The following is an 11,592-nucleotide window of genomic DNA, read 5'->3' on the forward strand; positions in this document are numbered from 1 at the left end:
ATGAGGAGAGTCCCTAAAGTGTGGAAAATAAGAGCCAAGGGATCTAGTTTCTTCTGTGCTTTTGCTCCAGAAAAATTAGCTGTCACTTTTAAATGTACACAAACGATAGCGAGAGAGCTTTGAAGTACTGGTTGAAGAGAACAGTAAATCTTCTCTTCATGAGAATAAAGAACTACTGTGAAGGCCCTCCCCCACCTAGTGTTTATTAGCTCCTTAGACAGTGTGACAGCAGGCTGTAACTCCTCATGAAGCAGTGGGCTCAGACACTTCCGTTTACGGAAGGTCATAACTGAATGCTCGATATTATCTTTGCCTCCAGGTAAGTCTGAGATATTTTTTTTCCCTTCCATTCTCAGGTAGGGCTTTGCTGAAAATGGATTCCCTCAGCACAGGAAACGTTGAATTTTGTCTGGATGTGTTCAAGGAGCTGAACTATAACCACGCAGGAGACAATGTCTTCTTCTCCCTGCTGAGTCTTCTTTATGCTCTTAGTATGATCCTCCTGGGAGCCAGAGGGACCAGTGCAGAGCCGATGGAGAAGGTACTGGGCACAGCAGGAGTCCCAGGTGGCCTGGGGTCTTCCTCAGAATGACTTACACTCTATACCCAGAAAACGCTGCCATCCTGTGAAAGAACCACACGTGGGCAAAGCACATTTCTTATGACTAATAGCTTAGATAATGCTATACATTATAATGCAAATAACACAATGCATGCCATGCTCAATCTCTTTCTTGCCATCAGCGCTTTCACACATAAATGACTGAAATTTACTTTCATAGTTTATCTTTACAGTGGTTTAAACATGCCAGAGAACACATATATGGTATGATTCTTGCCCTCTACAGTTTCAATTTACAATAAAATGAGTCTCTATCAGAAACTAACATAGTGTTGTAGAATAATTATATTCCAAATGAAAAAATAAAGGAGTTAAAAAAATGACCAAATTCAGTAAAAAAAAAAAAAAAAAAGACTGTTTAAAAGTTATCCAGTTTTTTACAGTGCTCATTTATGCATTTGAAGTTCATACCAGCCCTGTGTGTTAGGGGTAGGAATTGTTATCCCCATTTTACAGATGGGGAAACGGAGACTAACCTGAGACGAGGGAAGAACGGGTGACATAGGCTGATATGCAGTGGTTTCCCACCATACATATGTACACATACATTCACACATGTGTATACATATGTATGTATATATGGCTTCCCAGGTGGCACTAACGGTAAAGATCGCCTGCCAAGGCAGGAGATGGAAGAGATGCAGATTCAATCTCTGGGAGAGAAGATCCCCTGGAGGAGGAAATGGTACCCCACTCCAGTATTCTTGCCTGGAAAATTCCATGGACAGAGGAGCTTTTTTTTTTTTGCTGTGAAAAGTCTAGAAGGATATCACTTAATAACTCCCAGGGTATTTGCACATCTTATTATTGTTTGTCCTTTATTCCATATTTTGATGCACTTTTAGGATTTTCTTGCATTTAAATAAATAATTTAGCGGGAAACCATGCAGCATTTGCACAGCCCCGGAGGAGCTGTCAGTGCCTGCCTGGAGACAGTGGCAGAGGGGCTGAAGAGTCTGTGAGCCGGAGCTCAGGGCCTGGTGCCAGACAGGCAATGCGGGTCGGGGCCAAGTGGATTAACCTCATGAACTCAATTTCCCTAACAGAAAATGAGGATAATAGTATCTACTTTAAAAGTTGTCGGGAGGATTAAGTAAGATATGCAAAGGCTTAGTTCAGGATTTGGATATAACATCATTAAACATTAGTTCTTACTAGGTCTTTATCTCAAGTGGAAAACCTTGTAGCTGTCAGCCTCTGTAGACTGTGTGTTCCTTTTGATGCCAGTCTATCTCATTTGTTTTCTAGGTGCTTCACTTTAATCATATTGTAGAACCATCAGGACCAGCGTTCAAGGCCTTGGCTAAGATATGATAATATCTCTGCTGAGCTGTCAAATGCTCTTTGATAAAGAGCACCAAGAAATAATATAGTCCAGGCATTGAGTGGCAGAGCACTTTATTGATTAATAAGCACGCGAGTGATGAATCCTCGATTTCCTCCTTTAATCCTCCTGAGGGTGACTGGCCAATAGGATTAATGCAATGGTAGTGACAACCACAGTAAAGCCCCCAGATTTTATCATCTGATTTTTGTCATCCTCATTCAGCTTTCTGTTCTCTTATGAACTGTGCCCCACGGTGAGTCTGCCAGGCTCTTCTATGTAGGGTCAGGTCTTCAGTCCAATGAGGGGACTGAGAAAGAACCTGATGCTTTACCTTTTAAATCTATAGCAGGAAAACAGGGCCTGATGCCACCCAACCCACGTGCTCCAGGACTGCGGTCTCTGTTCTTTCTAATAAAAGGATGCCTTTTGACATCAAAACTAGATAGAACTGCCACATGGAAACATATGTATGCTTGATTGTGATTGAGGAAAGACACACATGCCTAGAGCCACAGAGTACTTGCTTCATGGAACCCTTATTGTTAGGAGATTGGAGCCCATAGTTCGGGAACATTCACTTTGGGCAATAGAGGCATAAACCCTGCTGCTGCTGCTGCTGCTAAGTCGCTTCAGTTGTGTCCGACTCTGTGAGACCCCATAGATGGCAGCCCACCAGGCTCCCCCGTCCCTACAGTTCCCATGAACTCAGATGCATCAAGTTGAAGAGGAGGAGACGGGAGAGGGGAGGAGGGGGTGAGATGTATGGAGAGAGTAACATGGAAACTTACATGACCGTATGCAAAATAGATAGCCAACGGGAATTTGCTGTATGTCCCAGGGAACTCAAACAGGGACTCTGCACCAACCTCGAGGGTGGGATGGGGAGGGAAGCAGAGGGAGGTTCAGGAGGGAGGGGATATATGTGTACCTGTGGCGGATTCATGCTGAGGTCTGACAGAAAACAGCAAAAGTCAGCAAAGCAACTATCCTTCAATTAAAAAAAAAAAAAACATGCTTAAGTGAATTGCTTCTGTGATGGACAGATGGGTGTGTCAGGTCAGTTCAATAAAGAGCTCAGTATTTGATTAAATGATCACATAGAAAATGGAGACATTGAAAGGAGCATGAGAGAGAGAGAAGGAAAGTGATTCTTTAGGCGCAAAGGCAACAATCACACTCGGATCATCGCTCTGAAAATCCCCACTAGGATCTCTTCATTAAAATGTCCGGTTTTGGGTTAAACCACGAGAGCTGACAAGTCCTTGTGTGTTTGCGGTAGTTTACAATTCTGCACATGGTCTGTAGCCAAAGTCCCAGAGTGCCGAGATTATTGTGGGAGAGGAAACCTGGAGAAGGAGAAGGCTTTCCGCTGCCAACTCTTGCTTTGTTCATACTCACTGCCCTTCTATTCAGAGGCAAACGTCCTGCTCTCTAGTTATTGCTTTCACATTATTTATACTCTCTAATGGCAAGAAATCAAGCAATTTAGTACTCCCTTCTTTATTTACTGGTGCTTCAGTGCAACCAAGCTGGAAGGATTCACTCAGACTTAGGAGTCTTTTTCTCCCAGATCAATAGGCCAGACTCTAACTATACCCTCAGCATCGCCAACAGACTCTACGGGACAAAGGCGATGGCACTCCATGAGGTAAGTCCCTCTGGAACAGTTGTCAACAGCTTTCTTGGCATCCTCTGAATTTCACATTATAAAATAAAATGAAGGATAAGAAGTGTCACATGATATTCATCTTCAAGAGATTACATTTGAGCGGAAATAGAGTCTCAGTGAAATGGTTTTTACCAAACTCCTATTTAAGGTTGTGAAATGTCACATAACTTCCTGCAAATCGCCGGTGTTGCCCAAGAGTAAGGTCATGGATGAAACACAAAACAAATTTGGTAATAATTATCCCTTATGAGCCAGAAAGAAAACAAAACATATTTCTCATCTCTCTTTTAAAGGTCCTTAATGGCAGAATATTGAGAGTTAATGGAAAGTACACTGGGCTGGGAGCCAAGAGAGCTGTTCCCATTGAGGCATGACTTTGGACAAATATCTTTCACCTGTAAAATGAGAGGATTAGCCTACGTTCTTTCTAGTTCCCAAATTCTAACACGAATGATGCCATTTTCCAATGGCATTAACATATACAGTTTTACTGAGTGTTTATTATGTGCCAGTCATTCTACTCAATCTCATGTATTCCTTACATAGTCCTGTAAGATGTAGCTATAAAATTGTTATCAGTTCTACAATCATGAAGCAGATTCTATAAAGGCCACAGACATAAAGTGACAAAGCCTAGATTTGACCTCTATCTAAACTCATCTTCTTGTATATTAAATACTACATTATTCTGCAATGATTGAGGTGAAATCCTAGATTCAGTGACACAGCTTTGGTTTGACCAGTATGACTTAGATGTCAATCAACCCTGAATATTCACTGGAAGGACTGAAGCTGAAACTCCAATACTTTGGCCACCTGATGAGAAGAGCCGACTCATTGGAAAAGACCCTGATGCTGGGAAAGATTGAAGGCAGGAGGGGAAGACAGAGGATGAGATTGTTGGATGGCGTCACTGACTCAATGGACATGAGTTTGGGTAAATTCTGGGAGATGGTGAAGGACAGGGAGGCCTGCTGCTGCAGTCCATGGGGGTCACAAAGAGCTGGACATGACTGAGCAACTGGGCAATGACAACTTAAATGTCAGCTGGGTGAAGCGAAATGCAGCCTTGAATTTCTAATGTTCTTCCCTAGCCTGGTGGTGCAGGCTACGTCTTATACTCAACAAGATTTGGATTGTCAGAGTTTTTGCAACTTAGTGTGGCGCATCTTGGTATCATAGATATTTCAGAGGTATTTCCTTCTATAGCCCTAGAAGCGTAAAGAATGTTTATGGACAGGACCTGAAGTAAGGGGATTAACAACTATAGGCCCCTCTCTCATTCTTTTGTCTTCCTCAAAGCTGTCATGATCTGGGTGTAATTGTAAATAGATGTTGACTTGAGACAATGATGATTACATCTGACATGAGAAGCTGACTTGAGAAACTCCCCATTAGTTTCATTAGGTTGTCTTGGTCTCTGTCAGAAGATACTGATATCCCAGGATTCTGTCTGGAGAAACTCCCACCGCATGGGCTGTGAGCAGTCACGTAAGCATGTTCCAGCCACAGCTGGACGCAGCTCAGGGCACGAACTGGGTCTAGGGCCAGATTTTACTCTCAGTTAAGCTTTCCCTGGATTTAGGCACAAAAGAATCCAGTTAAGCAGTAACTTTCCTTACACTATTTTTTTGGTGTTATGCAACTATCCTTTCTTTTACAGCAATACTTACACTGTTCTGAGAAATTGTATCAAGCCAGGCTGCAAACTGTTGATTTTGAACGGTCTGCAGAAGAAACAAGGAAAACCATCAATGCTTGGGTTGAAAGTAAAACTGCTGGTGAGGATAAGTCAACCACGTGTCTCCAAACTTTATTCGAGCTGTGTTGATAAACTTGCTGAGTTAACGTTAAGAAGGAAGCTAGATGTACTTGTTTAGATTAGTGTCTGGCCTCAGTTTGGGGCTCTGTGCCTAGAATAATGCCTGGCACATGAAAGTTTTGTAAAAATTTTGAGCGTAGATTGATTAGTGTTGTCTGTCATTACAGATCCACATGCTGTGTATTTGTTTAGACTGTTATCGTTATTTTGTCATTAATTTGTGTATTTATTTATCCATTCATTTGTGTGTATATATATATATATATACACATATGTATATATATAATCAAATGATGTTCATCATTGTTATTACGTGCTAGGTATTATGTTTGGCCCAAAAGCTCAATAAAAATGAAAGCTCTCATCAAGCTTAGAGTCTGATATTTCATATACCCCTGTTTCATATTGTATGATAGATTATATTCCAAAAAAATTCTATAAATTGCAACACTCCAAAATGCTCCAAGAAGGCTTGGTGTTGCATCTTGATCAATATATTTACAGCAAGACATTCTTGGTATAGTTTTATAAATCCTGATTTTTCAGATACATTTTTATTTCAAATGTTGGCATATATGCTTGTGATACACGAAGGTTAGCATACTGAAAGGACCAGTGTGTCTTTGGAATATGTAACATATTTGCAATTGGTAAGGTACTGGTAACTATAAAGCCTGATAGATATGAAAAGTAAGCCACAGGAGATGATTCCCTGGTGGCTCAGATGGTAAAGAATCTGCCTGCAATGCAGGGGACTCAAGTTTGATCCCTGGGTCAGAAAGATCCCCTGGAGAAGGAAATGGCAACCCACTCCGTATTCTTGCCTGAAAAATCCCGTGGACAGAGGAGCCTGGCGGGCTACAGTGCAGGGGGTCACAAAGATTGGGGCGCGACTGAGCGACTGACACACTATGGGAGATGATTATAGAATTTTTTAAAAAGCAGTTATATGTATAAGAAAGCATAGGATATGACTAGTTACAAGACAGGTTGATTCATACCTAACATACTTGGTATTCCTTGAATGCCAGCTTCTGATTAGATATAACAAAGCTTTCAATATTCTTTGAAATAAACTTCATTTGACAAGAACATGCTTTATGGCCACAGATGAGGGAATTCTTCTGGGATCTCAAATCTATAATTAGCCTTAACATAGGCTCCAAATTTCTTGTAACTCTTCAACTCTCTACTATCAATAAGTTCAAATCCAAATATATTATTTATTCTTTTTTTTGTTGTTGTTGTTACAAGGAAAAGTCACTAACCTCTTTGGAAAAGGCACGATTGAGCCCTCCTGTGTCATGGTCTTGGTGAATGCCATATAATTCAAAGGACAATGGCAGAATAAATTTCAGGAACGAGAAACATTTAAAACCCCTTTTCAGTTAAGTAAGGTGAGTATTTTATTTTCAGGTGGATGATCAATTTCGGAGAATGCCATATCCATTAAAGACAATTTAGAAAGTTTCAGTGAAAATACTGGTTCTAGGCTCTGTGTTTCCATGGATTTTGTTTCTGTTGCTCCCGTGAAGTGATGGTAACCTTTCTCAATGGGGTGATCAGGAACAGAAGAAAGTTCGTCCTTTTCTTACTGTTCTTCTGGGGGTCTACATTCTTCCCAGACATGCTTTCTCTAGTAAATAGTTTCTCTAGAAACACAGCAAAGTTAGTTGTACTATTTTTCTCCCAGAAAGTCTCTAATCAGATCCAAAAAAAGGAGATGACCCTATAATCTCATTTTCCCACGTAAATCACTTTATCTAGAGACCTTGTCTTTGTTTTGGGGAAACATATATGTTATCATTTTTATTAGTATGTATATTATCTGAACACAAACATTTTAAAATTAAAAAAACGTATAACCTTTGCAAAGTAGTGTCATACAGGGTGTATTCTGTCATTTCTGTTTTACCCACGCCTTTCTGGTGCTAATGCGGTTACCCTTGTTATTCTGAAAGGAAAATCAGTATGTGTACCTGTACACACACGCATGTAACTGTACCATCTAATTACAACTTTTTGTTTTAAACATAGGGTAAAAGTGTGACTGTGGAGATGATGCACCAGACTGGGAAGTTTAAACTGGCCCTCATCGAGGAACCACAGATGCAGGTTTTGGAGCTGCCCTGTGTCAACAGCACACTCGGTGTGATCATTCTGCTTCCAGTGGGCACGGCTGACGTAGACCAGGTGAGAATGTGCGGTGAAGACGCGGGCGTGTGTGCACGCACACGATGTGTGTTTATGAAGACGCGGTGTGTGTGTGCATGCACACGATGTGTGTTTATGAAGACGTGGTGTGTGTGCACGCACACGATGTGTGTTTAATGCTAATGTGCGGTGAAGACGCGATGTGTGTGCACACGATGTGTGTTTATGAAGACGCGGTGTGTGTGCACGCACACGATGTGTGTTTAATGCTAACGTGCGGTGAAGACGCGGTGTGTGTGCACACGCACATGATGTGTGTTTATGAAGACGCGTGTGTGTGTGTGCACACACACGATGTGTGTTTATGAAGACGCGGGTGTGTGTGCACGCACACGATGTGTGTTTATGAAGACGCGGTGTGTGTGTGCATGCACACAATGTGTGTTTAATGCTAATGTGCGGTGAAGACGCGATGTGTGTGCACACGATGTGTGTTTATGAAGACGCGGTGTGTGTGCACGCACACGATGTGTGTTTAATGCTAATGTGTGGTGAAGACGCGGGTGTGTGTGCACGCACACGATGTGTGTTTATTAAGACGCGAGTGTGTGTGTGCACACGCACATGATGTGTGTTTATGAAGACGCGTGTGTGTGTGTGCACACACACGATGTGTGTTTATGAAGACGCGGGTGTGTGTGCACGCACACGATGTGTGTTTATGAAGATGCGGGTGTGTGTGCACGCACATGATGTGTGTTTATGAAGACGCGCGTGTGTGTGCACGCACACGATGTGTGTTTAATGCTAATGTGCAGTGAAGACGCGGGTGTGTGTGTGCACACGCACATGATGTGTGTTTATGAAGACGCGTGTGTGTGTGCGCACGCACACGATGTGTGTTTATGAAGATGCGGGTGTGTGTGCACGCACACGATGTGTGTTTATGAAGACGCGCGTGTGTGTGCACGCACACGATGTGTGTTTAATGCTAATGTGCAGTGAAGACGCGGGTGTGTGTGTGCACACGCACACGATGTGTGTTTATGAAGACGTGGTGTGTGTGCGCACGCACACGATGTGTGTTTATGAAGACGCGGTGTGTGTGCGCACGCACACGATGTGTGTTTAATGCTAATGTGCGGTGAAGATGTGGGTGTGTGTGCACACGCACACGATGTGTGTTTTGTGACCATAGTGTTGCCCGTCACTGATTCTTTCAGGTTCAACAGTTCTGCCAGGTGCTGTGAGAGCAAAGGACGGACATCCTGAAGTCCTGTATTTAGGGAGAACAATCTATTCTTCCTTTAAAAAAGGGGCATCTGGAGGCAGAAGTGCCTGTGGTACCAGTTCACACACACATGCAGATGCACACACACACACACACACTCACACACTGGTCATTGGACGTTTGGGAAACCCCTTTCTATAGCGGGCTTCCCTTGTGGCTCAGACAGTAAAGAATCTGCCTGCAGTGTGGGAGACCTGGGTTTGATCCCTAGGTTGGGAAAGTAGGGAAGTCTTCTGGACATCCCTGGGCTGGGATGTGTGCTCTGCAGCTCTAGGAAGAGCATCACAGTCCGGGCTGTAAGAACACATGTGGCAGAGGTGTGGCCACTGCAGGGGGAGCTCAGTTCTCTGGAGGTCTGTGGGCTTCAGTGAAAGATACCTGGAGGCATTGAGCACTTGGAAGCAGTTTAGAAGTGGTCTTTTTTACCTTTGGGCTGTGCCGTGAAGTATGTGGGTTTTTATTCTCCAACTAGAATCAGACCCGTGCCCCCTGAATTGGAAGGGTGGAGTTTTAAACACTGGACTGCCAGGGACATCCCAGAAGTGGTTTTTATAAAATTGTGATTCATGTATTTAATTATTCATTTATTCATACACCAAACATTGAGTGTCCACAGCATGCTGAAAACTCTGCTGTGTTCTGGAAACACAGACGAATCTGTGGTTACAACACAGAGTTGAATGTGTAAGGAGCGCTGTGACAGACCCTGCAGAAAAGGAAGAACAGAGTCCAAATTTGAGTGAGGAAATCAGGAAGGCATCCTAGTAGAGCAATCTCGATGCCAGCCTCACTGGATAAGTAGGAGATGAAGAGGAACAAAGGCAGTGCCTGTTGCTCCAGCCAGAGAAAGGGACACGTGCCAATGCCTTGGAAGTATGAGGCAGCGAGGGGGGTCTGACATGAAGTCGTGGTGACGTGGATCAGGGCAGAGAAGCACAGAGGGCAAGGAGGCTTAGGAATCAAACCACCTTCATTTTATGCCTGAGTTTATACTGTCAGGATGGGGAAAAATGTGACAAAAAAGTTTTCAACTCTTGTAATAGATTGATGGGGTTTGACATACTGGTTTGGAGCTGCAGGGAGGTCTGAACAGAGAGTTTCAAATGACCAAGGGTAGAATTTGAAGGGCTTCAGAAACTCTTGAAACTGGATGTAGGGTGAGAGGTCTGAGTTTTGAGACTGCTTGGGGGGAAATCGGAGCATAGACCCAGGAACTGAATTGCTGGGTGAAGGCAGAGGACATCCAGGGTTCAGAAGCTTCTGGCACAATGAGGGCAGGACATGCGATTAGAGCGGCAAAACCAGCTCATAAAGGAGACGTGACTCATGTTTCAGATGTGCGCGCCCAGAAGAGATGGTTGAATTCATCCAGGAAATGGGGCACATTCACGGCAATACAGGGAGTTTAAGAGATGCCTCCCTGCTGAGGAAATGAGGCAAAAGAGTGTAGGATACACATCGACAAGTTTAATCATGAAGCATCAGTGAGAAGTAGACAGGAGAAGAGGGGAGGTGTGGCTGCACATGAGGTTTTTGTTTTTTCAGACAGGACTTGAGTACATTTTAAAGGTAGAGAAGAAATTGATGTTGAATTGTTGACGCCAAGAATCAGAAAGCAAATAGCATTGAACATTCAGGGTGTGTGTTCAGCTCCTGTGGTCTCCACCCGTGTTTTGTCTCTTAGGTAGAAAAGCAGCTGAACTCAAAGACCTTTCAGGAATGGACCAGCCCGCCCAACATGGTGGAGAGGGACGTGGAAGTGCATCTCCCGAGATTCAAACTGGAGATCAAGTACGAGCTCAATTCCCTGTTAGAGTCCCTCGGGATGACAGACATCTTCAGCCAGGTCAAAGCAGATCTTTCTGGAATATCACCAGTCAAGGGCCTCTTTGTATCAAAGATCATCCACAAGTCCTACGTGGAGGTCAACGAGGAGGGCACGGAGGCAGCTGCGGCCACTGGCGACATCCTGGTAGTAAAAAGACTTCCCATCCGAGCTCAGTTCGTGGTGAACCACCCCTTCCTGTTCTTCATCAAGCACTTTCACACCAACACAATTCTCCTCTGTGGCAAGCTGGCCTCTCCCTGAGCAGAGTGGGTGGAGCAAGGCTCAGGGTCACAGGGGAGGGCAGTGACCAACCGCGACTAAAAGTGGGTCCCACCTTACCCTGCTCCGTGCCTCAGTTTGCGCCTCTGAGAAATGGGTCTGGGACATCTCCTAGCTTATCTCATGAGTTGGTGAAGCCTCAGATGATGGTCATCATGGAAGAAGCTATAGCTACAGACAAGCCTCTGTCTCTCATCTTTGGGGCCTCGTTTAAGTGTTGTCTGGGTGATATGATCCAGTCAGTGGGAAACAGTTTAGAAGATTAGATTTTCTTGACTTGTTTGTATCAGTGAGCTCTTGGTTAAGTGGCCGCTTTACCTTTGGAAGAACAATGTAAAGGCTTCAACTTTGGCTGGATCTTAAAATCTGTTATTTTCCTTGTATATGTAAATATAACATCATGAATTCTGTATTGACTATAATAAATACATGAAATGCCTTAAATTCTTGGAGGATTTTTAGTACTCTGCAGCAACTCAATACATATGAGAAAAGACTGGATAAGTGGAAGTCCGATTCAGTGCACATTTTAGTAGAATCTTTGGCTAAATCTTTTTAGGCTCTAAATTGAATCAGATTTTTCTTTCCCTCCCTCCCTCC

The 11,592-nt window shown here is 43.4% G+C and overlaps 1 protein-coding gene across 1 annotated transcript; it reads left to right on the forward strand.

Annotated features, from left to right (window-relative positions):
* The first annotated feature begins 306 nt into the window (after positions 1 to 306).
* Positions 307 to 11,385, forward strand: SERPINB11 (serpin family B member 11). The gene is given in 7 exon segments (XM_027525966.1): positions 307 to 541; positions 1,871 to 1,891; positions 3,469 to 3,597; positions 5,282 to 5,399; positions 6,695 to 6,837; positions 7,478 to 7,633; positions 10,570 to 11,385. Coding segments are annotated over 7 exon segments (1,140 nt in total). The 5' UTR covers positions 307 to 373; the 3' UTR covers positions 10,975 to 11,385.
* The last annotated feature ends 207 nt before the right edge of the window (positions 11,386 to 11,592 follow it).

Source organism: Bos indicus x Bos taurus, chromosome 24 (assembly GCF_003369695.1).
Source record: "Bos indicus x Bos taurus breed Angus x Brahman F1 hybrid chromosome 24, Bos_hybrid_MaternalHap_v2.0, whole genome shotgun sequence".
Classification (NCBI taxonomy): domain Eukaryota; kingdom Metazoa; phylum Chordata; class Mammalia; order Artiodactyla; family Bovidae; genus Bos; species Bos indicus x Bos taurus.